Source organism: Trichosurus vulpecula, chromosome 4, assembly GCF_011100635.1.
Source record: "Trichosurus vulpecula isolate mTriVul1 chromosome 4, mTriVul1.pri, whole genome shotgun sequence".
Lineage (NCBI taxonomy): Eukaryota > Metazoa > Chordata > Mammalia > Diprotodontia > Phalangeridae > Trichosurus > Trichosurus vulpecula.
The window spans coordinates 339,957,281-339,982,037 of record NC_050576.1 but is presented as its reverse complement, the minus strand read 5'-3'; the positions used below and the strand labels follow the sequence as shown (position 1 = coordinate 339,982,037).

Below are 24,757 nucleotides of genomic sequence, written 5' to 3'. Positions count from 1 at the left end.
ATCATCATCTATGTCTAGGGCAGATAGGTGAGGCAATGGATAGAGCCCTGGGCCTAGAGTCAAGTCCTGAGTTCAAATCCTGCCTCAGACATTTATTAGCTGTGTGACTCTGGACAAGTTACTTAATGTTATTTGTCTCAATTTCCTCATCTGTAAAATGAGCTACAGGAGGAAATGGCAAACCACTCTACTATCTTTGCCAAGAAAACCCCAAATGGCATCACGGAGAATCAGACATGACTGAAACAACTTAACAACAATGAGCTACTGCTTTTCCTTGAATTCTTTGCCTGGCATCTGGGATGAGGAATAGGGGGAGGAAATCAGCATAGTAGAGAGGGAGCTCTCGCACACACACACATACATACACACACACACACACACACACACACACACACACACACACACACCCCAACTCCAGATGTGAAGGGGAAAGTATAGAGTGGATCTCCATTGCTCTCATCTGCTAGGCCAAAAACCTCTGTCCTTGGAATAAGGAAAGAAGAAATTGTTTTTAAAGAAAGGCATAATAAAGATTACCCTTTCTCAGTTTTCCATAAATGACTAATTTAACCTTTTATAGTAGGATTTTTGGCCAACCAGCAATGTTATCTCCTAATAATGATTTGATTCTCATGGAAATAGGATTCCCTATAATGATGTTTCAATTGGCATCATGGTTTTGCAGAACCAGTTAATGACATTAAATAGAAAATGACTTTATAGTAAATATTAAGGACTCCCAAACTCCATGTTGGATTACTTGGGGCTTTTCAGATTGGAAAAATTGTTATTGGCTGCTAAATTATTTTAAGGCTTTTTCACAAGTTAACAAGAAAAGTCATCTGTTATTCAACAATCTCATACTTGTAAGCCCTTTTGGAAACCTATCAGGCAGAATCACTTGTCATCAGAGGCAGGATTTCTTTTTTTATAATAAAACTATATTAAGAATTTTCTCAATATGCAGATCAACTGTTATTTTGCCTTGTTCACGCAAAAATCAGGGAAATTCAGCTCTTTCCATCTGCCTGAGTTCCTCTCAGAAAGGCCAATAAACTGACGTTCAAAACATCAGAAATCGACATTGCTCACTAGTGTCAAATAATGGAGGGCTCAAACATATAAGATCTATACATCTGTACACAGAAGGAGACAGCTTTTGTGTACAAAAATGAAGAAGGAGCTATTGAGGTATTGCAAGAGATTTTAGTTCAAGGAAACAAAAAAAAAGACCAGATTTTTTTTTTTAAATCAGAGTATGGTATAGTTGAACAAAAATAGTACTGATAGTTAATAGAGCTGGGTTTTAGACTTAGTTATTTAACAAATTTGCTGTCTTATTTCTCTTATCTTCTCACTTTTCTAATCTAAAAATGAAGTAGTTCATCCCTAGATACTTTCCAACTCTTAAATTCAATGATTCTGTTTGTAAGCTGGGAACTGAATTTATCATGCCTCCAGGACTAAAGAGAGATGTTCTCAATACCAACATGTGTTAGCATATTAATTTGATGATTCTGGGTCATCTTCCATGCATAAAATTATTTTAAAATGTAAAACCAAAATGCACACATATTTATAAACACTAAAATAATTATTACAAAAGTTAATGAATAATCTATGAATACAGTAAAACATGAATACAAAATTCACTATTACAGTCTCCAATTTTACTAACAGATTTTATCTCAGGACCTTTTTATTCATAAAACATTATAAGTTAATGCAAAACAGATTTCAATTGAACAAATAAAATATAGGTATTTTTACTTTTATATTATTAAATTTGTAAATGTACTTGTACTCGAAGGGTTAACAACGTTAAAGTAATATGGAAATGGTTAGTTGGTTTTGTGGTGGGGTTTTTTAAGCATCATTTATGGTTTACAGTCAAAAAATAGCTGCAGAGCAAGGTTGTCATGGCAACTCATAAATCGATCAAGCATTTTTCTTTTAATTGTCCACCAATCAGCTAACTGGAAAGGAAAGGAGGAGGAAAATATGGGAAACAAGTGAGGAAAAAAAACAAGATGGTGTATAGAAAGAATTTAATTAAGGAATTATTGTAATTTTGTTGTCAGATACTTGGGATGTTGGGGTGAACATGGTTATCAGGAATATTTCTTCTTTGCATTTTTACCATTATTCTAGAAACCACTATGTCTTTCCCCTATTATTATTATTATTTTTTTTAGTTACTAATTGAAGAGTAGAACATTTTTTGAGTATGTACTGGAAAACAAGTACTGTATATTCACTTCTCAGTAAATTTCTGAAAGGACCTTTGGTTATCAGTCATCCATCCACAGTCAGAAGCCTGAGTAATATGCCTTATTTTGATTTAACAGGAAGGAGTGTGGAGAAAAAAGGTTGCATAACATTTTTTTTTTTGTGCTCAGGGCTTTTGAGGGGAGGTACAGGAGAGTGGGACAAGGTTGATTTGAATGAAAATTGGCAATTATAGTTTTAGAAAGTTCCCTCAGGCAACCTCTCTCTCCAGGTTGTACCCCTGGTTTCCCTCTCAGACTTTCTCTACCTCCACCCTGGAAGGGTATTTAACACATTGGAAATACTTCTCTCTCTACCCCCATTGGCTGGTCCCTCCTAGAACATCTAAGGAAGACACTTATGTCTTCACTCCTGTCCAGACTATAATCCTGACTCACCTTCTGGACTTGATCTAAAATTGTTACCATGCCAAGCACCTTCATTCCCCACTTTTATGTATTGCCTAGAACATAAGCCCCTTGAGGACAGGGACTGTCTCTTTCTGCTTATATTTATATTTCTGGCAATTAACACAGTGGCTGGTACATAGTACTTAGGTAATGCTTGTTGACTTGACCTGGGCGTACTTGAGAGATTTCCCTGGGGCACTGGGAGTTTAGGAGATTAGCCCAGGGTCATCCACACACTTCTTTCTGACCAGGACTCCAACTTTTAGTCTCCAAGGCCAGCTCCTTATCCATTTTGCTACACTGCCTTTCTTTATGCTATGTTCTGATATAAACAATGACTACATTATTAACTTGTCTAAAGAAAGTAACTATATTTCATTTGTTTTTCTGAACTTCCTAAGAAACTGGATCCCTTCCTCTAAGAGGAACATCTTGAAGATCAAGTAAAAGGACTTTTAGGAGCTAAGAGTTACCCTTTTTTGCCATGTGTGCATGTGAATCCATTTGCTCCAGGACTCTTTATATACTTGGGGGAAAATATGGCGGAGAGTTTGTGGGGAATGTTTGGGCAGAACATTTAATTTCAACTGTTCTTCCTATACTATATCAGTAAATAATTCTTCCTAAAAAAAAAACCTTAAAAAAACTTTCTATGCCATTGAGACACATTTCATATTTTCTTAGTTCAGGACTAGTGAATGTTATTAATCTTCCAAAATGGCTCTAAGTTTGAAAAGAGATGAACAACTAGAAAAACAAAGACGTACACTAGTGATTACTGACAGCAAATTTTCTCTGGAGGGAGGGAGAACTTCCTCATAAGTATCATAAAGGCAATAGATATGAGTGGAGGAAACAGTGGGAGTTGGAGGAGAGAATGAAGAGAATGTTTCCTAAGTGTAAATTTCAGCAGTATCCAATAATTTCCATTATTCACCAAATTTTATATTTCTTTCCTGTTCTATATTTCTTTCTCATATATACCCCCACACACATTCTTACCTGCTGTTCTGCTTTTGCATCCTCCAGCCTAGAGATGACAGACCAGGGACCAGAGACTAGAGACCACGCCCTTGGGGCTCTGGAACTCCCTTACTGGACTGCACTGTCCTGGTTGGTAAATGCCTCATATGTCCTGCTGTATGTAGCTGGCCCCAGATGTACTTCACTTTATACTCTGGCAACCCCTCTTGATTGTCCCCCCTTCCTACAGTTCTAGAACCGTAATCAGATCAATTCTGCCATTACTAGTAGAAAAGGTACATGTATCAATCTGCTCCTTTGTGTCTTCACCCACTATCCCTGTGATTTTTCAGATGAAAACACTCCTCCCTTGCTCTCATTTTCTTATACATCATCTCTCTCAATTAGAATGAGAACATGGGCAGGCTTGCTTTTTGTGTTTGTATTCCCTGCATGTAATAACAGTCCCTTGTGCAAAGGAGGTTTAGGTGATACAATAATTAATAACTGCTTTTTCATTCACTAACTCATGTATTACACTAGGTGATTTTATTTTTTGACTCATTTATAGTTCTAAATGATAATAACCAAATATCTGCATTGTACATTGTAATGCGTCTATGACTCAGTAGATAGAACTAGAACAGGGGTGGGGAACCTGCGGCCTGGCCCTCTAGGTCCTCAAGTGCAGCCCTTTGACCAAAGGACCCAAAGGGACACATGTGGCCTCCAGGCTGCAGGTTTCCCCACCCCTGACTTAGAGAATTGACTGAGGCTCAGAAAAATGAGTGGCTCCAACACATAGTCACACTAATGACTGTCAGAAGCCACTTATGGAACCCAGATCTTCCTGACTCTAGCTCTAGCATTCTTATCTCCTGTTCAAATAAGAATGAGAATTTTCCTGAAAGAATATCTAAATCTCTCATGGATGTTTGTTTATCTAGAGAATGTATTGCAATAAAGAGTTTTAGCGTTCATAGCATTAGGCTAGAAATAGCCCATCTCCATGGTTCCATTGCCAACAATGTTAGATGAACACCAGTGAACCTCAGCAAAGAAAGGGACATTGAGACTAAGCAGGCATTTTAAAAAAAGCTGCCTCAATAATCACGGATCATATCTTAAGCACACAACCCAAGGAAGAAAGACTGAAGACAGGGTGTATAGTCTCCTCAGGAAAATTGATTGCCAAACAGATGATAGAGATAATAATCACTGTAACTTCAGGAGAGGGAGAGACTATAATTTGCTGGGAAAGCTATGTGGAGAAAAAGTGAAAATTAGCCAAAGCTTTGGATGGGTAAGATTTGAAGAGGTGGGAAAGAAAGAAGGAGCATAATTAAAGAGGGAAAAAGAATATCAATCACTTAAGTAGACTAGTTAGACTAGGTTAGAAGCTGGGATGTGCTAGAGCCACCTAATAATGGTTCTTGGGAGCTAATTGTTAAATTTTCAGCATAAGCATTCACATATCAGAAATATCAGACACTAAAAATCAGGGATAGGTTTATTATTTTGTTGATTTCCACTTAAGGAAGTGATGGAGAAAATGTTAATAATGCAAATTAAATTTAAAGTGTGTCATGCACTTCCTTCCCCCCCTCCAGACAATTATTAAACATTTACCAGTATACTACTGGTTAGAGGGCTTATATATAGCATGTAAAGCTAAGGATGGTTATTTGGGATCTCAAATGCCAGGGTACAGAGTTTGAACCATGAGATAATTCCTAAAGGCACTGAAGATTGTTGAGTAGGAGAGTAACATGATGCATGACATAATTTTCAGGAAGATTAATCTGGCAATGGTTTGTAAAGTGGATTTGATTGGGGAGAGTATGAATATCAATAAGTAGGCCATTGCTAGACCATTGACAGAAATAGAAAGGAAGGAACAATTGGATAGAGAAGAAATAAAGGTAGCAGTTATAGACTGCTTATTAAAGACTTAATACTAAAGAAGAAAGGAAATGGAATTATAGTGAGAAAGAGCAGGGGTCCATATGAAGGTACTAGGTTTGGGTTTTTGTTTTTTAAAGATAGTGAAACCCTGCACATGTGTGAAGTCAGAGAAGACAAAAAATTTTATGTCAATCAGAAAACTAATTTAAAAAATCTGGTTGGGTTTGCTAAAAACCCATTTCTTAACCTTCAACATAACAAGAAGCATTAAAAAGTAAGAAAGACAAGTTGTAGCTTCAAGTTTCTCAAAGGAAAAGCACTTTAAAAATCAAGAGTTTTATTGTTGTATTAATATGACTCTCTCCTTTCGAGCAGGTAAGTCTGTAGTAGTGTTGCCCCTCCTGACAAAGAAATGGTTTATAGTACCTACTAAATGTATCATCCATGACTCTAAAAAAGGAATGAATGTTTAAATTGATCGATCTGCTCTGATAGTAACCTTTTGTCCTTAGCTTCAGTGCTATGGATGTCAGCCAGTGTGCAGAAGAAGGATTACAATTCATCTCCTTTCCCCAGTTGAATCACAACCAATAAACCATAAATTGCCAGGGCAAACAGCCAAATGATGTCTTTTTTCTGCAGGCATATCTCAACTAGCTCAATTGAACTGGGAACATGAGAAGTGAGCTTGTGAATAACCCTTCAGTTCCATATGCAGTAAGGTTATAAAATAAGTTCCTTATAATGGTTTGCATTTATAGATTAATAATGAATAGAGGAATAAAATAAGAAGTGATTTTGGAAATATAACACTGTGAATAATAATTGCTGGCTCTTTCTATCAGGTTAAGACTTGGTGGATATAGAAATACTCGGGATAAAAAAAAAAGCTGAACCTCAGAATTCCTAGGTTGTCTTCCCTTATGTTTTTTTTATTCCACTTGAGAAAGACCCCACCATAACCTCAGACAAAATGTGTCCAAAACAGAAATCATTCTTCCCTACCTAGCTCCAACCTGCTCCTCCTTCCAACTTCTTTATTTCTGTTGAGGGTACCATCATCCTTCCAGTCATCTGGGTTTGCAACCTCAGCATCATTCTTGACTCTTCCTTCCTTTGCCCTCCCTATATCCAACCACTTGCCAAGTCTTGTCAATTCTACCTTTATAATATGTCTCATTTATCCACTTCTCTATACTCACATAGCCACCATTGAGGGGTGGGTTGGGGATGGGAAGGAGTTGTCCTCACATTTCTTCATTTGAGTCCTGCTTGATCTTTGTCATTTTGTTACATTTTTTAAAAATTTGTGATGTGTAGTTCTTTCCATTTATAGACTACTGTATATTTATACCATGATGCAGACAACTGAAATCATAATAGCAGATATTAACTTATTTAGGAATTATCCCAGTTAGATAAAGCTGGGAATTACTAACCCATTAAACAATCAGATGTTTAAATCAGAATATTGTTTATTTGTACTCATTACTACTCCCACTCCACACTTTCTCCAAAAAGATAGCATTAACAAAGAGCTCCACAGGGTAAGCTGGTAGGGGGAGGGTTTATCTCATCTCTTCCACTAAAGCCCTATGTAGTTAAATAATTAATATGGGAATTCTCATTGTGACCATTGAACATCCCAGATACCTGCTGCTACTGACTCTAAGAACATTTCAAAAGGGAAGGGTATATGAGATGAGGAAAAAATGGCATCTGTGTTGTCAAGGACAACAGTGACTGATACCACACAAATTTGACTGCACATAGAAGAATAAATAAGATGGAAAAGCGTGGAAAGATTTACATTAACTGACACAAAGTAAATTAAGCAGAGCTAGGAAAACATTATATACAATAAATACAATGATGTAAATGGAAAGAACTACAAAACAATTTTAAAATACTGAAAAATTATAAAGAACAAGCTTGGTCTTGAAGAAGAGGTATGAAAAGATATCCCCCAACTCCTTTGCAAGGAGAGGAGAGGAATGATGTTGCTAAACTTTTTTTCTGTTCTTCCTTTTTTTCTTTAAAAAAAAATTCTATGTTATAAGAAATGGCTACTGGAAGAAAGTTACAGGGGAGATAATCTAGGCAATCTTAAAACATATTGACAAAACACTACATATAAAAAAAGAAATAGATTGACCTTTCCAAAGGCAATATTAGACATTGCACCCTCAACTTCTCAGAAATTGCTCTCTCAGCTCTCCCTTTTCTCCCAAATGAAGTCATCCATTCACTCATTCAGCAAATGGTTACTGAGTATCTATTGTGTGCAAGGCACTATGCCAGTCATTGTGAAAGATAAAGATGACCAGGAGACAGTCCCTATCTTGCTAATAGAGAAAATGATCTACACACATCTGTAACATAAGGTAAAAATGTAATACATGGCATAACAAACAAATGAACAAGGTACTGTAGGAGGTGGGAAAATAATCTCATCACATGGCAGGGGAGGAGTATGGTTCAGACAAGAATCACTTGAATTCTTGTTCAAGTGATGTCTTGAAGGATGGTAGTTTTTCGACACATGGAGACAGAGGAAAAGAACATTACAAAGGAATGGAAGAGGGAAAGCAAAAGAAAGGAGACAAAAGAGTATTAATTGTATTTAGACAACAAGGAATGACCCAATTTGGCAAGACAATGGTATATATAATAAGTTGGGGAAGATAGAAAGCCAGGAAGGAAGGTTGGGCCCAGATTCTAAAGGTTCTTGAAAGGCAGGCTAAGAAGATAGTACTAGTTTTTGAACAACATTATAAGAGGAAAGGCTTTTGAGTAAGAATGAGACATAATAGAACCAATTAGAAAACTACTGAAGTAGCCCAGGAGTGAGATAATTAAAATCTAAACTAGGATGGTGGTAATAAGGATGAAAGGAGGAAAACAGAATGGACATAAAAATACCTGAGTATCTGGGGTGGTGAAGAGTCAAACAAAGAGCCTTTGCACACATCTGAAATGCTCTCCTCTCCACATCTCTACTGTTGAAATTTTGACCCACCTTTCAAGAAGGCCCAGCTTACTTGCAACCTTACCTGGTTCCCCCCAACCAGAAGTAAGCTTGTCTTCCTAAAAACTTTCATAACATCTGTTGATAGATCAGCAATTCACTTTTCCTATTCAATTGTATATAAGTTGTATATGTGTATGTATGTGTCTTTCCAGTCAGATTGTAAACTCCTTAAAGGAAAGGACTTCTTTATATTTGTATCACTTCAAAGTTCAATGCAGTGTCTTGACAATGGCAATTTAACAAATAGTCTTGACCATAGCATTTAAGAAATGTTTGTTGAATGGATGCTGAAATGATTGTCATGGAAATTCCATAACAAAAGTGCCCTCTACATGGTTTATATTTTAAATTGTTATATAATATCATATTGCTCATGCTGCTTTACCCATTGTATGAGAGGAGCAATTGCAAAACTTTTGATGCATCTAACCACTGCCTGGTGTTGAACTCCACTTTCTGTCTTTACCATATGCTTCCCAGTGTTTTTCCAGGTCAGTGGGTAACTGGGATGACCATATGTCACACCCAACTTCCAAGAATGACACACTAGCCAAGTTAGGATTTTGTATTTTACCTTCAATATATTCCAAAATCCCTTTTTGGATCACTGCCTTATTGTGGCAGAGAGACTTGCATAGTTCAATGAAACTATGAGTAATACCCAACATGGACAGGTCATAGAGCAGAGTTCTGAAAAAAGGTGATCTACTGGAGAAGGAAATGTCAAACCATTCCAGTGTCTTTGCAAGAAAGCCCCATGGACAGTATTAAAATGAAAAAAGAGATGACACTGGAAGATGAACCCCTCAGGTCAGATGGTATCCAACACACTACTGGGGAAGAGTGGAGACAACTACAAGTAGCTTCAGAGAGAATGAAGCACTTGGGCCAAAGCTGAAAGGAAGCTCAGCTGAAGATGAGTCTGATGACAAAAGGAAAGAATGATTCTGTAAAGATCAATACTGTGTAGGAACCTAGAATGTATCATCTATGAGCCAAGGTAAGCTGAATATGGTCAAATAAAAGATGGAAAGATTAAACACTAACATATTGGTGTCAGTGAACTTATATAGATGGGAATGGGTGAATATAATTCATTATATATACTACTGTTGTCAAGAATCCCTTAGAAGAAATGGAGTAGTCCTCATAGTCAATAAAAGGGTGAGAAAAGTAGTACTAGAATATAATCTCAAAAATGACAGAATTATATCTGTTTGAATCCAAGGTAAAGTGTTTGGCATCACAGTAATACAAGTCTGTGATCCAACTACTGATGCCAAAGAGGCCAAAGTTGATCAGTTCTTTTAAGACCTACAGCTTCTCCTAGAAGTAACACCAAAAAAAGATGTCACATCCATCATAGCAGATTGGAATACTAAAGTTGGAAATCAAAAGATAATTGGAATAACAGGCAAGTCTGGCCTTGAACTATAAAATGAAGCAGGTTTTGTCAAGATAACACAGTGGTCATAACAAATACTCTTTTTCAACAACCCAAAAGGCAACTCTACACATGGACATCACCAAATTATCAATATCAAAATCAGACTGATTATATACTTTGCAGTCAAAGGTAAAGAAACCTTATATAGTCAGTTAAAACAAGATCTGGAACTGACTCTGGCTCAGATCATGAGGTTCTTATTACTAAATTCAGAGTTAAATTGGAAAAAGTAGGGAAAACCATCAGACCACATAGGTATGACCTAAATAACATCCTTTATGAATGTAGGATTACAACCAAGAATCACCTACCCAGCAAAGCTGAGTATAATACTTCAGGAGAAAAAATGGATATTCAATGAAATAGAGGACTTTTAAGCATTCCTGATGAAAAGACCAGAGCTGAATGGAAAATCTGACTTTCAAATACAAGAATTAAGAGAAGTATAAGAAGATAAACAGGAAAGTGAAATCCTAAGGGATTCAATACTGTTTACATTTCCACACGGGAAGATGATACTTGTAACTCCTAAGAATGCTTCCATTATTAGGGCAGTTAGAAGGAGTATTGATAGACAGAGGGCACACGTATGAGTTGACTATGGTGGGATGAATCCAAAAATTAAAATTAAGGAGTGATAAAGGGGGAAGTAGTGGAAGAAGGTAGAAGGGAGAAGTAGAATGGGATAAATTATCTCACATAAGAAGGGCGCAAAAGAGGTTTTACAAGAGAGGGAAAGATGGGGCGTGGGGTGGGAGTGGTGAGCAATGCTTGACTCTTGTTCTCATTGGAATTGGCTCAAAGAGAGAATAATATACACAATCAGTTGGGTATAGAAATCTATCTTACCCTACAGAGAAGTAGGAGGGGAGGGCGATAAGAAAATGCGGCAGGCTGATACAAGGGAGGGAGGACTGGTGGAAGAAGTGGTCAGAAGCAAAACACTTTTGAAAAGGGAAAGGGACAAAAGGGGGGAAGAGAGAGAGAGATGGATAAATTGGGGAAATAGTAGAATGGAGGGAAATACATAGTTAGTAATCATAACTGCGAATGGGATAAACACCCATAAAATGGAATCAGCAGAGTGGATTACATGATTTAGACATAAAAGGTGATGCCATAAGCAAATTAGGGAAACATGAAAAAGTTTACCTTTCATATCTATGGATAAGGGAAGAATTTATGACTAAACAAAAAAGAGAAAGTATTATGGGATGTAAAATCGATAATTTTAATTACATTAAGTTAGAAAGATTTTGCACAAACAAAACCAACATAGCCAAGATAAGAAGGAAAGTAGAAAACTGGGGAAGGGGGGATTTACAGCAAATTTCTCTGATAAAGGCCTCATTTCTCAAATACATAGAGAGCTGAGTCAAATTTATGATAATATGTGTCATTTCCCAATTGATAAAAGGTCAAAGGATATAAAGAGGCAGTTTTCAGTTGAAGAAATCAAATTTATCCATAATCTTTTGAGTAAATGTTCTAAATCACTATTGATTGGAGAAATATGAATTAAAACAACTCTGAGGTACCACTTCACACCTATCATATTGGCTAATATAACAGAAAAGAAAAATGCCAAATGTTAGAGGGGACATGGAAAAACCGGGACGCTAATACACTATTGGTGCAGTTGTGAACTGATCTAACCATTCTGGAGAGGAATTTGAAACTATGCCTAAAAGCCTATAAAACTGTGCATGCCCTTTGACCCAGAAAATACAACCATCAGGTCAGTATTCCAAAGAAATTTTTTAAAAAGGAAAATGACCTATGTGTACAAAAATATTCATAGCGACTCTTTTTTTTTTTTGGTAGCAAAGAATTAGAAATCAAGAGGATACTCATAATCTGGTGAATGGCTGGATGAGTTGTGGTATATGATAATGATTGTACAATTAAAAAAATGATGAGTAGGATGCTTTCAGAAAGCCTGGTAAGACTTACATGAACTAATGCAAAATGAAGTGAGCAGAACCACACATTATACATAGTAACAGTAATATTGGACAATGATCAACAGTGAATGACTTAGCTCAGGGGCTGGGCCCTCTAGGTCCTCAAGCCCTACCCCTGACTTAGCTATTCTCAGTAATACAATGATTTAAGATCATTCTGAAGGACTTATGAAGAAAAATGCTATCTACTTCCAAAGAAAGAACCAACAGGGTCTGAATGCAGATTAAAGCATAATTTTTTCCCTAAACTTTCTTTATTTTCCTTATTTTTTTTTTCTTTTTGTCTAGGTTTTCTTTCACAACATGACTACTATGAAAATATGTTTTACATGACTGCACATGTATAATCTACATCAAACTGCTTGCCTTCTCAATGAGGAGTAAGGGAAAGGAGGGAAAGAATTTGGAACTCAAATTTTTTTTTAAATGAATGGAAAAACTGTTTTTAAATGTAATTGAAAAAAAGAAAAGAAAAAAGAAAATTAGAGATAGCAAATTAATGTTGCATGCAAAAATGGGCATGATATAAAAAACAAAAAATGGCAGAGACTTAAGAGAGGTAGAAAAGATTAAGAAGAACTAAACAAGAAAGATCTTAACATCAGTGGTAACTATGATGATGTGGTTGCTAATCTAGAGCCAGACATACTGAAGAACAATGTCACGTGGGCCTTAGGAAGCATTGCTAACTATAGGGCTAGTGGAGGTGACAGAAATCCTGATGAGCTATTTAAAATCCAAAAAGATGGTACTGTTAAAGTGCTGCATTCAATATGCCAGCAAATTTGGAAAACTCAACTGTGGCCATTGGATTGGAAAAGATCAGTTTATATCCCAACCCTAAAGAAGGCCAATGCCAAAGAATATTCAAATTACCAATCTTACAAGTTGTGCTCATCTCACACACCAGCAAGATTATACTTACTATTCTGCAAGCTAGGCTTCAGCAATATGTGAACAGAGAATTACCAGAACAGGCTGATTTTCAAAGAGGCAGAGGAACTAGAGACCAAATTGTCAACATTTACTGGATTATGGAGAAGGCAACGGAGTTCCAGAAAAAAAAAGCAATCTACTTTTTCATTGACTACACTAGAGCTTTTGACTGTGTGGATCACAACAAAATCTGTCAAGTCCTCAAAGATATGGGAGTATCAGATCATCTTACTTGTCTGAGGAACCAGTATGCAGGTCAAAAAGCAACAATTAAAACCAAACATGGAACAACTGATTGATTTAAGATTGGGAAAGGAATGAGATAAGACTGTGTATTGTCACCTTATTTAATCTGTATGCAGAGTACATCATATGGAATACCAGTCTGGATGAATCAAAAGCCAGAATTAAGATTGCCAAGAGAAATATTCATACTCTCAGATATGCAGATGATATCACTCTGATGGCATAAATTGAAAAAGAATTAAGAAGCCTCTTGATGAGAGTAAAGAGGAGTGTGTAAAAGCTGGCATGAAGCTCAGCATCAATAAAACTAAGTTCTTGGAAATTGGTTCCATCACTTCCTGGCAATTAGAGGGAGAAGAAATGGAAACAGTGTCAGATTTTATATTCTTGTGTGCAAAGATCACTGCAGATGGCAACTGCAGCCATGGAATTAAAAGACTCTTGCTCCTTGTCAGGAAGGCTATGGCAAATCTGGATTACGTACTAAAAAGCAGAGACATTATCCTGCTGATAAAAATCTGTATAGTCAAAGCTATGGTTTTTTCAATAGCAATGCATGGCTGTGAGAGTTGGAAAGCTGAGTGCCACACCTTCAAATCATGGTGCTAAAGAAGACTTTTGAGAGTCCCTTGGGCAGCAAGGAGGTCAAATCAATCAGTTGATACTTAAAGAAATTAAATCAGGCTATTCACTGGAAGGTCAAATACTGAAGCTAAAGCTTAAATACTTTGGCCACATAATGAAAAGTTGGAAGTTTTTGGAAAAGACCATCATGTTGGGAAAGATTGAAGGCAAAAGGAAAAAGGGGATGGCAGAAGATGAGATGGATAGATAGTGTCATGGAAACAAAGAATGTGAACTCAGACAGACTTCAAGAGATAGTGAAGGATAGAAGGGCCTGGCAAGCTATGATCAATGGGATCACAAAGGGGACATGACTGAACAACTGAATAACAATAATATTTCAAAGTATCTCAAATAACAGGTTTTTTTTTTAAAAAAAAACAGGACCAATTCTCCTATAAAATTACCCAACAAATTAGTTTTGCCTTTCTTCCTTACCTTCTGCTTCCCACTGCATTCTGGGTGGCATTATACCCTGGAGGTGGTGGAGGAAACCAGGATTGTCTGTTAAGAAATAACACATGTTATAAACAGAATGTTCAGAAGATCTAATCCTAAAGCTATGTCTCTTTAGCATCAACTTGCAAAGTTCAGCAGCCAACAAGACAAATTATTTTATGTTATTTTTTTACTAGTACCAATTCTTGTAAATAGAATGGAAGATACCCATGATACATTCATGCTTTCTACAGTGAAGTAAGTTTTCTAGTTTCCTTTGGACACTAAATAATAAGACATTGTAGTGATGATAGTGTCGAAAAAATGAGTGAAAATAAAAAGAATAAACTTAGAGACCTAAATAGTGTCATCTTTAGTGCAGAAAGCTTTTTGCCAATAAAAAAAAATTAAACCTCACTTAATTGCCGTTTGGATTGACAGGAGCATCTGAGAGGTCCAGCAAAAAGATTAAAGGGTAAAGCAATAAAGAGTGTCCAAAGGATGATAGACAGGAAAATGAAGGGTCTGGAAAACATGCTATATGGAGAACAATTGCAAGGACTAAGGATGTTTAATCTGGTGGAAGAGGAAGATTGGGGCAACCATAATAGCTATCTTCAAATATATGATAGGCTGTCATGTGGTAGGAGATGTATTTTTTATCACAACAAAGGAGAGGAGTAGGACAAATAGTGAAAAAGTTATAGTGATTCAAATTTCAACTCAATATTTTGACATATTAAACATTCAACCATTCAGTAATGCTTCACAATGTAGTAAATTTCCAGTCAACGGTAGTGTTGAAATAAAGGCTAGATGACCGCATATGAGGGGTACTGTTGAAGGGACTCCTGCTATGGATGGCAGATTATACTAATTGACCTCTAAGGCCCTTGTAACTCTCAGCTTAAGGGGTCAAACGATAGAGGTTACTAAGTTATGGTGCTGGGCTGACTAAAGTGTTTTTTGAAAAAAATCTCCCCAAGAAATACAATAGTCACAAGTATGGGAGCTAGGCATGAGTCAGCATTGTGTCTTTTATTAAAACCATTTGGTTTCTGGCCCTCTAATACTGTACTAATACTGTGTTTATAGCATGGAATTCTTCAGTCTTTTCTTCTTTTCTAGCATTACAGGTTTATTTACTGTTCTATACCTGTCAGATAAATGGGTCTTATCAAAGGTAGCAAAGGCATGTGGATAGAGAGCTGACATCATAGTAAAGAAGACCTATGTTCAATTCTTACTTCTGACACATACTGGCTGTATGACCGTCATCAAGTCAATTGACCTTTCGGTCCCCTAGGCAACTCTCTAAGACTATCAGTTACAGAGAAGGTTCAAACCTGCATTGCTAGAGGGAGTTCATCACTGGAAATTTTTTATGAAAATGAAATTACAGGTCCAGCTCCTATCCTCATCTTACCATAAAAGCAGGACCTAGTCAGAGATTACAATGGTAATGATCACAGGCATATAGACATTTTTGCCCAAGATTCCTCTCTATCTAGTTGTTATCAAAACCTTTGATTGTACCTTAATTATAACCAGCCAGTCTATACATGGAAAAAAAAGGGGGCTACTTAGGCAGCATGATTTAAGGGCTCTGAGGAAAAGGTTTACTTGCACCCAAAGTTTCTGTCCTCCTAGAATGACATAATGCTCTATGTTTCCACTATCACTGTTATTTTTGAAGTTTGGGTCACTGTCTCTAGAAGGTTCCTACTAAGATTTATGTTGTAATGCAAAGAGCAATGCATTAGGAAAGAAAAGATGTGGATTCTAGTTCCAGCATAGCTATTAATTTGCCATATCAAAGACTTAATTGAACTCAGAATAGAAGGCATCATAAGATCAAAGAGCTAGAGCTAGCAGGTACCTCAGAGACCATTTAGGTCAACCTTCTTCCACATTTTACAGATGATGAAACTGAGACTAGGGGAGGTTAAGTGACTTACATTCCACTATCCTCAAAACTGACCTTTTCTCTACTTGTCATGCAATGCCCACAGACCCTCTCCCATCCCTGTGCTTTTACACTGACAGTCTCTTTCCAGGCCTGAAATGCCCTTCTCCTTACATGCGTCTCATAAAGTCTTTCTCTTCCTTTAAGATGTATCTAAGGCACTATTTTCTGATAGTAGCCTTTCTTGATCTCCCACAATTGCCAGTGTCCTCCCTCCCAAACCACCTTATGTTTGATCACTCTGTGTGTATATATTTATATGTATACATATGTTAACTCTATATTATGCTGTCCATAGTTTTATACTTACTTATTGTCCCATTAGAATATAGGGAGAATACTAGTAAAGATATTTTCATTCTTTGGTACTTATATCCTTAGTTCCTAGCACTTAATAGACAATAAAGACTTGATTAATTACTGATTGCTTAAGGTCACTCATATGGTGCACATAAAAGGCAAGCTTTGAACCCCAGGAATTCTAATCTGGAGCCGCTGTTTTGCTGTTGGTCTTACGCAGCCACAGTAGCCACAAGTCACCTGTTGTTACAATCCCCCTTACCATGCTCTTCAGAGATCTAGTCTAAGTCCAACACTCTGGATTTTACAAATGAGGAAACCGAAGCCCAGAAGATTCAATGAAACTTTCGATTTCACACAGCTAGAGACAGAGTCTGATGGAGAATCAGGTTTTTCTTCACAATATAGGACTCCTCGAATGATACCATACTTTCTCCCATTGGGCAGGACATGGGGAGGGTGGCAATAGGTGGGTCATCACCAGGGCATGGGTGGGCATTTGGGAGACATGGAAGACTACAAAAATAGAGAAATTGGGAATGAAAAAGGGAGGGGAGAAGACGCAAAGACAAACTTTAAACGTCCATCCCAGACAAACCCAGTTTACACAGCCAGGTAGAGAAGTACCTGATTTAGAAGTAAAACTAAGTTATCAGAAAAATATTTTCCCAATGATAAACAAACCCTGAATACCTCTTTTTCTTTACTGGAGTTGGGACGGGAGGGGCGGCCACAGCGGGAGGGGCAGCAGCAGCAGCAGTACTTGTAGTGGTGCTGGTTTTCAAAGAAGTTCCAGGTGGTCTGTATTTAAAAAGAAAAGGCTTGCATTTTTTTGTTTGTTTTGAGGAACTCCAAGAGAAAGGTCTTGGCTGATGGTAACAATTGGGTTAGTGAGGAGGCCAAGATAAAGCAAGACATCCTTATTTCTTGTCTTTAAACCCACCCTCTCTCTCACCATGCCATGCCCCCAACCTCTATTAACACCAGCTCCTACACTTGGCCTCTACCTTCCTTGAGAAACTCTGTTTTTACATTAAATATGATTGGAAATCATCACAAGGGTAGGTCGTGGATTGGGGAGGGACAGGGAGAAAAAGATATTGGATAGTGGTAGAAAGACCCCCTAAATGAGCATCAACAACAAAAAATTAATGCACAAAAACAGTAAGTAGTGAACAAGGGGATAGACCCAAATAATCTTAATAGGTTGTTAATTTTTATACATTAATTATAAAAATTCCTTTAAAAGTAAAATTCATAAAAGTATACATTTTCCTATAAAATCTTCATGTTTTTTAAACATTGAAAATTTTGTTGTTTTAAAGGAAAAAAGGAAAATAAATTTAATACTGAGAATTAAAATTTGGCATGACAAGATCCTTACATATCTTCCATTCATACATTCTGGGCAATACCCATTTTTTCCAAATGCAATCTTGGGCACGTCTTATAGAGAACCATGATTTTGGAGTCCCCTTTCTATTAATAAAAGAATTACAGGGAAGTAAAGGCAAGCAGGAAGGAGGTGGTAGTGGCCAGGAACACTATGAAACTGAAAAACATTAACAGTCAACGACCAGTAGAAAAGGGTACAGAAGAAGTGGGAAGGGATCATCAGTTTATAGCCTCATAGATCGAGAATTGGAAAGGACCTCAGAGACCATCTAGTTCCGGGGTGGGGAACCTGCGGCCTTGAGGCCACACATGGCCTTCTAAGTCCTTGAGTACAATCTTTTGACTGAGTCCAAGTTTTACAGAACAAATCCTTTTATTAAGGATTTAGAGGGCCACATGTGGCCTTGAGGCTGAAGGTTCTCCACCCCTGATCTAGTCTTATAGGTGAAGAAACTGAGGTTTCTGGGAGGTTAAGTAACATGCCCAACATACAGGTAGTTAAGTATTAGACATAGGATTTGACGGGAGGAGAGAGGAAGGAGAAAAGGAGAAAATTAGGGAGGAGAGTGAAAGGAAAGAAAGGAGAAGAAGGCAGAGAAGGAAAGGTGAGGAGATTGGAGAAGAGGAGAAGGAAAGGGAGGGGAGGGAGAGAGGAGAGAGAGAAGGACAAGAGGGAGAGGGGAGAGACAGACAGACAGAGAGATATGAACACAGTTAGTTAAATGTACTTTCATATTATTCCTTAACTACTTTTTACAGATGATAAGTTTAAAGAGAGAGAGAGAGAGAGAGAGAGAGAACAAATAGGAAGACAGAGAACCCAGATTTCATGTTTGTTTAAAGGCATATAAAAATTATACTGTGAGTCTGAAGTTAATGTAGAAGGTGAAGATAGGCAGTACCTTGAATATACATACAAGGAAACAAAGATATTGTGCTCTAAAATATAGTTTCAGTAGAAATGTACATACGGCTTTGTTGCTTCTGGTGTTCTGAATGTGGACAAGCCTCTGATGGGGGAAAAACATCAAAGTTTGAGAAATAAACAAGTGGCAACAAAGAATAATTAATGCCATCTGTGTTATAATCATTCATATTTTGATTGTTCAACATAATGACAGGTTAGAAATTCTTTGAGTGGAGGAAAGAGGAAAGCACAAGTATTTAGATAAATACCAATAGATGGCCTCCCTATCTTGGCTGCATCTTGTGAGAATCTCCAAAGAGGTCTTTTTTTTTTTTTACTCCCCAAAAAAAGCTGCTTCTGTTTTTACCAAATGTCTTTATTTGCTGTGCAGCTGTGTTCAATCATTTTCCTTGGTAATGAGAATGTAAAATCTGCATTTACATGATTTTTTGTCAATACTCTTGCTGCCAGAATGTTTTCTAAAGTAATATACATGTGGTAAATGTAATGAGCTCCAGAGCTGGGCTTGATTTCCAAAACCCCACAAAGTTTTCATTTTTCTCTGGTCATGGACCTGAAATAAAGGCCATTCACACTTGAACCTTTACATATTTTCTTACTACCAGAAACATGAATATAAGAGAGCTTATGAAATACATTTAGTGAGAATGAAGCTTTACAAATTGATAGGTGAGTCTGAGAAGAGTTATGTACTTGAACCTTTTCCCAAAGTTAGTAAATACTTGTACCTATTAGTTAGTCGGTTATCCAAGGTATTGGCCTTATAAGTTTTAGCAGCATCATTTCTGTCTGAAATCCTTTATGAAGAAACATAAGACAAAAGTCTTGATAAGCATTCAGTTTTCAGTGCCCCTTTCAAATTCTCTTTTAAGCTAGAATCACTTAAAAACATAATTCTTCCCCAATGAGAATCATTTTTAAAAATTTAGTCTCTGTCCCTTTCCCTTTATTCCCCCCAGCCCCATCCAACCAGTTGCAGGTCTGGTTTAATTTTATCTCTGATGATTCACTCACATCCCTCTCTGCTTTCAGAGACATGGACCTAACTCGGGCCTTCATTTTCTCTAGACTTGCATAAAAACTTGATACTGTGCTCTATAGGAACTGAGCAAAGCTGTGAACCTAATGCCTTTCCTCTTCCCAGAGTACGAGGGGGTCCGAGGAGGCACCCTTAGTTAGTTGGTTAGTTTGTAACTTAACTACCACTTGCCTTTTCAGACTTATGTCTCACCATTTCCCTTCATGTAATCTATGGACCAGCCAATCTAAACTATTCACTGCTGAATGAACACCTTCAATGTTTTCCCACTTTTGCTAATGCCATCCTTCATGCCTGGAATGCACAATCACCCTCCTCCTCCTCTATTCACTTGTAGAAATCCTTATATTTTCTAAGGTGCAATTTATATACATTACCATGACATACTAGAGTCAGCATGAAAGCATAAGTGTCTTGAATGTCACATCTGACTGGTGACAAAGGTCCTGGTATAAAAACAGTAATAGTGGGGACAATGCGTGGAAAAGTAGCTTCATGGAAGTGGTGATGGAACTCTTCCATTGTTCTCTCATAAAAGGAGCAGCCCCCACCTTTCTGACCACATGCCTACCCATTATACCCTGCATATTTTATGAATACATATTTCAGTAAGGGATAATTCTAAACCCAAACTCTACCCGGACCAAAACAGGATTAAAAGGAACTAGGCCCAGAAAAAAAATTTAAGGTCAGTCTGTAATTCCTGAACCAGTATCTGATAGACCACAATCCCACAAAATATCCCCAAAAAAGTGGGCCCCTCTTCCACTCTTAAAGTAAGGTCTCCTGGTCCTTAAAGAACATACCTACTTGTTCCATAACGATCTTTTGTGCAATTAACTTGTACTAAGTAGAAAAGAAACAAATGTTTCCAAAGCCAAGCTAAAACAGGAATAAATGTGACAGAACACAGGATACTTCTAATACATTTCTATCATGAGAAAATAACAGAGGACAATGATATTTATGTATTCTGTAGTTTGAAAAAATATATAAAACTGAACAGTATATGTAGGTGTATCTTTTCCCTCCCTTATGCACTCTACCTCTTTCTTCTTGTTTGGAGAATGATGGCATTGTGGTTGATTCCCTTCCCTTCCCTCCTATCCCTTAGAGAGAAAAGTTACAAAATTCAGAATACATATGCTCTGATTTTCTAACTTCAGGATTTCAGGTTGATTCAGCAGGGCTCATGCTGTTTGAGTTTATCATGGAAATGACTATTATAATAATAACTGACATTTATACAGTGATTTAAAGTTTGCAAAACACTTTAATACACTTTTTAATTTAAACTTCAAAATAATCCTGCGAGGAAGGTATTGTGGGCACTAACTTCCCCATTTCACAAATTGGGAAACTGAGCAAGTTATCTCTTTTCTCAGAGCTCTCATTATTTCTAAGGACTTACAATCTAAAAAGGCTCTCTTGCTCCATCTGCCTAAATAGAAACATCCATGCACTCCAGTTAGACTGATCCAATGGAAAACAATTTGGAATTAAATAAGAAAATTTGCCAAGCTCTTCATATCACATCCTTTGACCCAGCAATACCACTATTGGTCATATACCCCAAGGAGGTGAAACACAGAAAGACTGGTTCTACATATAACCAAAATATCCATCACAATACTTTTTGTGGTAGCACTAAACTGGAAAGATAGTAGATGACCATAGATTAGGGGATGACTAAACAAATTGTAGTATATTAATGTAATGGAACATTATTTAGCGAAAAAGAACAACCATGAAGTATTCTGAAAAATCTGATAAAGAACAAAGAAAGCACAACCAGGAAAACAATATACAAAATGACCACAATAATGTCAAGGAAAATTACACTAGAAACAGGCAACCAAACTAGGATTAAAATCAATGACCAATATTGGCTCAAATGGATAGATTTCACATCTCTCCCCTATTGGTAGGGAGGTGAGAGACTCCAGGTATAGAAAGTTTTTGTTCAGTCATTTCAGTCGTATCTGACTCTTTGTGACCCCATTTGGGGTTTTCTCAGCAAAGTTACTGGAGTGGTTTGCCATTTCCTTCTCCGGCTTGTTTTACTGATGTAAACAGGGTTAAGTGATTTGCCCAGGGTCACACAGCTAGTAAGTGTCTGAGGCAGAATTTGAACTCACATCTTGCTGACTCCAGGCCCTACGCTCTATCCAATGTGCCGCCTAGCTGCTGTAGAATGTTACATGAACTATTAGACTTAGCTGTTGTGCCAGCTAATTTTTTACTTTATTTTGTTACAAGAAAAGATTTTCTTAGTGTTTCTATATGGCAAGGGTCAGGCAGGGTAGTGAGGATGAGTGTACATATTGGAAAATATCTCTGCTATAGCATAAAAAACCAAAATCTACCAGTATTCCTATTTGACTACGGGCAAGCCACTTAACTTATGTGTGCCTCAATTTCTCATCTGTCAAATGAGAGGGTTAGACTAGATGACCTCTGAAGCCCCTTTAAATCTATGATCCTATGACTGCAATAAAATTTTCCAAAAGCAAAGAAAAAATGTTCAATGTGACCCTGATCAAGGTCACATTGTTTTGTTCTATCTGCTCTAGATACTTTCCCTACAAATTGCAGCCTTTTCTTGTGTCCCTAATATTCTATATGTGTATATATGCTTTCTTCTTTTCATGAATTTAAGCCCTCTTCTTTTCCCTCCTCTTCTTGACCAAGGCATGTGTGCCTTTTTGAAGTTGGTAAAGCTAACTTCTTCATGCAAGGTAATTATCTCATTGAGCTAATTCCCATTTCTATTGACAATGATTTATAGATTTGTCCTCAGCTAAACTTTCCCCCCAAAGTAATCAAAACATGTTTTCATTCTATATATTAATACATTCGTTTCCCTTCTTCCAAAGGATGACCTATTATTATATAAATTATGGGGTATGATCTGCCAAGCTAAAATATTACAAGTTCATGAAATACTTGGAACATGGTTAAAAGAAGCTCATGTTCACAAGAGCATCTTGGACAGTTCTGGTAGAAAATATGATTTTTAAAAAGACGAGTCTTATTAACACATGTCATTGCCTTCATGAAGCTTTCTCTGATCTCCCCAACCAGAAGTAATCTCTTCCTCCTCTGAATGGTAAGAACACTCTCACTCTTATATGACATTAATTATTTTTCCTTTATTATAATGGTATCCTCTTATCTTTATCCTGTGAGACTGGAAATTCCTTGAGATCATAGATTATGACATTTAATTTTTGTATCCTCAGCACCTAAAGAAGTTTCATATATGGTAAGCACTTGATAGGTGCTTGAGTGATTAAAATTATCGTTGAGACCATTCAGTCACTTAATTAGCACTTATCTAGTGCCTAATGTATACCAAGCACCATGCTAAGCACTAGAGATTTAAATAAAGACAAAAGACTGTCCCTCACAAGTATGATGGAGATCACAGTATAATGGGAAAGACAACATGAAAGCAATTGTGTACACCAAATATACACAGGACAAACTAGAGATAGTTAAAAGACAGAAGGCGTTAGCATGAAGGGTGAATAAGTAAGGTTTCTTGTAGAAGAACTGAGACTAAGCCAGCCCAGTTAGAAATCAGGATGATTAGAAATTTGCTTAGCAACAAAAAGGGTAAGGACTCCGTTTAAATGTATCCTTTCAAGTTCTCCATAAACTCCATCACCATCCCCTACAAAGGCATTTTGGCAAAAAAAAAAAAAAAACTGATGTTTTCACATATTTAGAGTAGGAAGGGAAATCTGGGGCCATCTTCTTTGACTAACTTACTTAGTAAAGATCCGTTTGCTCATGTTCATGGGCCTTATAAGGCAAGATTAGCAAATGACCCATCAAATACTTTTTCTTGTTTTCAGATAAATGATGAAGGCAACTTCTCCAACTCATTTATTCAACTCTCCAAGGAGAACCACTGCCCGGTTAACTGCAGCTAGAATGTTGGATCAAATCTAATAAAATGAAACCTAATAAGGATAAATGAAAAGCTTTGAATTTAGATTTTGAACATTCTTTTCGCAACCACAAGATGACAGAGGCATAGTGAGACATATTAATATGCAAAAGATTTGTAGGTTTTAATGTGCTACAAGTTCAGTGAGTCAACAGTGCCATATTGTATAACCCCGAAAGGCTAATGTGATCTTAGACTATCTTAAGGGATACATAATGTACAGGACTAACGAAGTGCAAGCCACACTGTATTGTGCCCTGACCATACTCCATCTGACATATTTTGATACCAAATTTTAGGAAGAACATCAGGTCAAGTAGAGATTACCCAGAGGAGAGTGACTAAAGAAAATGTTGCATGAGAATTAATTGGATGTGTTTTTTGTCATTGTTGTTGTTGAGTCTTTTTCAGTTGTGTCCAACTCTTCTGACCCCATTTGGGGTTTTCTTGGCAAAGACGCTGGAGTGGTTTGCCATTTACTCCTCCAGCTCATTTTACAGATGAGGAAACTGAGGCAAACAGGATTAAGTGACTTGCCCAGGGTCAGATAGCTAGTAAGTGTCTGAGGCCAGATTGGAACTTGGGAAGATGAATCTTCTGACTCCAGACCCAGCACTCTCTCCCTAGCTGCCCCTGCATATATGTTTATCCTATAGATGTGAAGAGTGGGAGAGGATAGCTATCTTCAAGAATTTCAAAGCACTACTAAGAGGGCTTAGATTGTTCTGTTCAGCCCCCCGGCAGAAGCAGGAATAATTAGTGAAAGTGGCAGAGATGCAGATTTTGGCTCAAAGTATAAAAAAAAATCTCCTTAACAATTAAAGATACCCAAAAGTTGAAATGCCTTCCTAAGTAGCAATAGGTTCATGCTTACTAGAGCTCATCTGTCACTTAAAGTCACTAGAGGTCATCTGTCATTTAAGGTCACTAGAGGTCATT

General features: G+C 37.1%; 1 protein-coding gene across 1 annotated transcript in view; it reads right to left on the bottom strand.

Annotated features, from left to right (window-relative positions):
- The window catches only part of SCEL (sciellin), a 145,156-nt gene that overhangs the window by 94,894 nt on the left and 25,505 nt on the right, over positions 1–24,757 (bottom strand). The window contains exons 5-8 of the mRNA XM_036755756.1: positions 19,553–19,621; positions 18,868–18,906; positions 17,195–17,302; positions 14,236–14,301 (exon numbers count right to left, since the gene is read on the bottom strand). Coding sequence (XP_036611651.1) covers positions 14,236–14,301; positions 17,195–17,302; positions 18,868–18,906; positions 19,553–19,621 — 282 coding nt within the window. The remainder of the gene's footprint in view (positions 1–14,235; positions 14,302–17,194; positions 17,303–18,867; positions 18,907–19,552; positions 19,622–24,757) is intronic.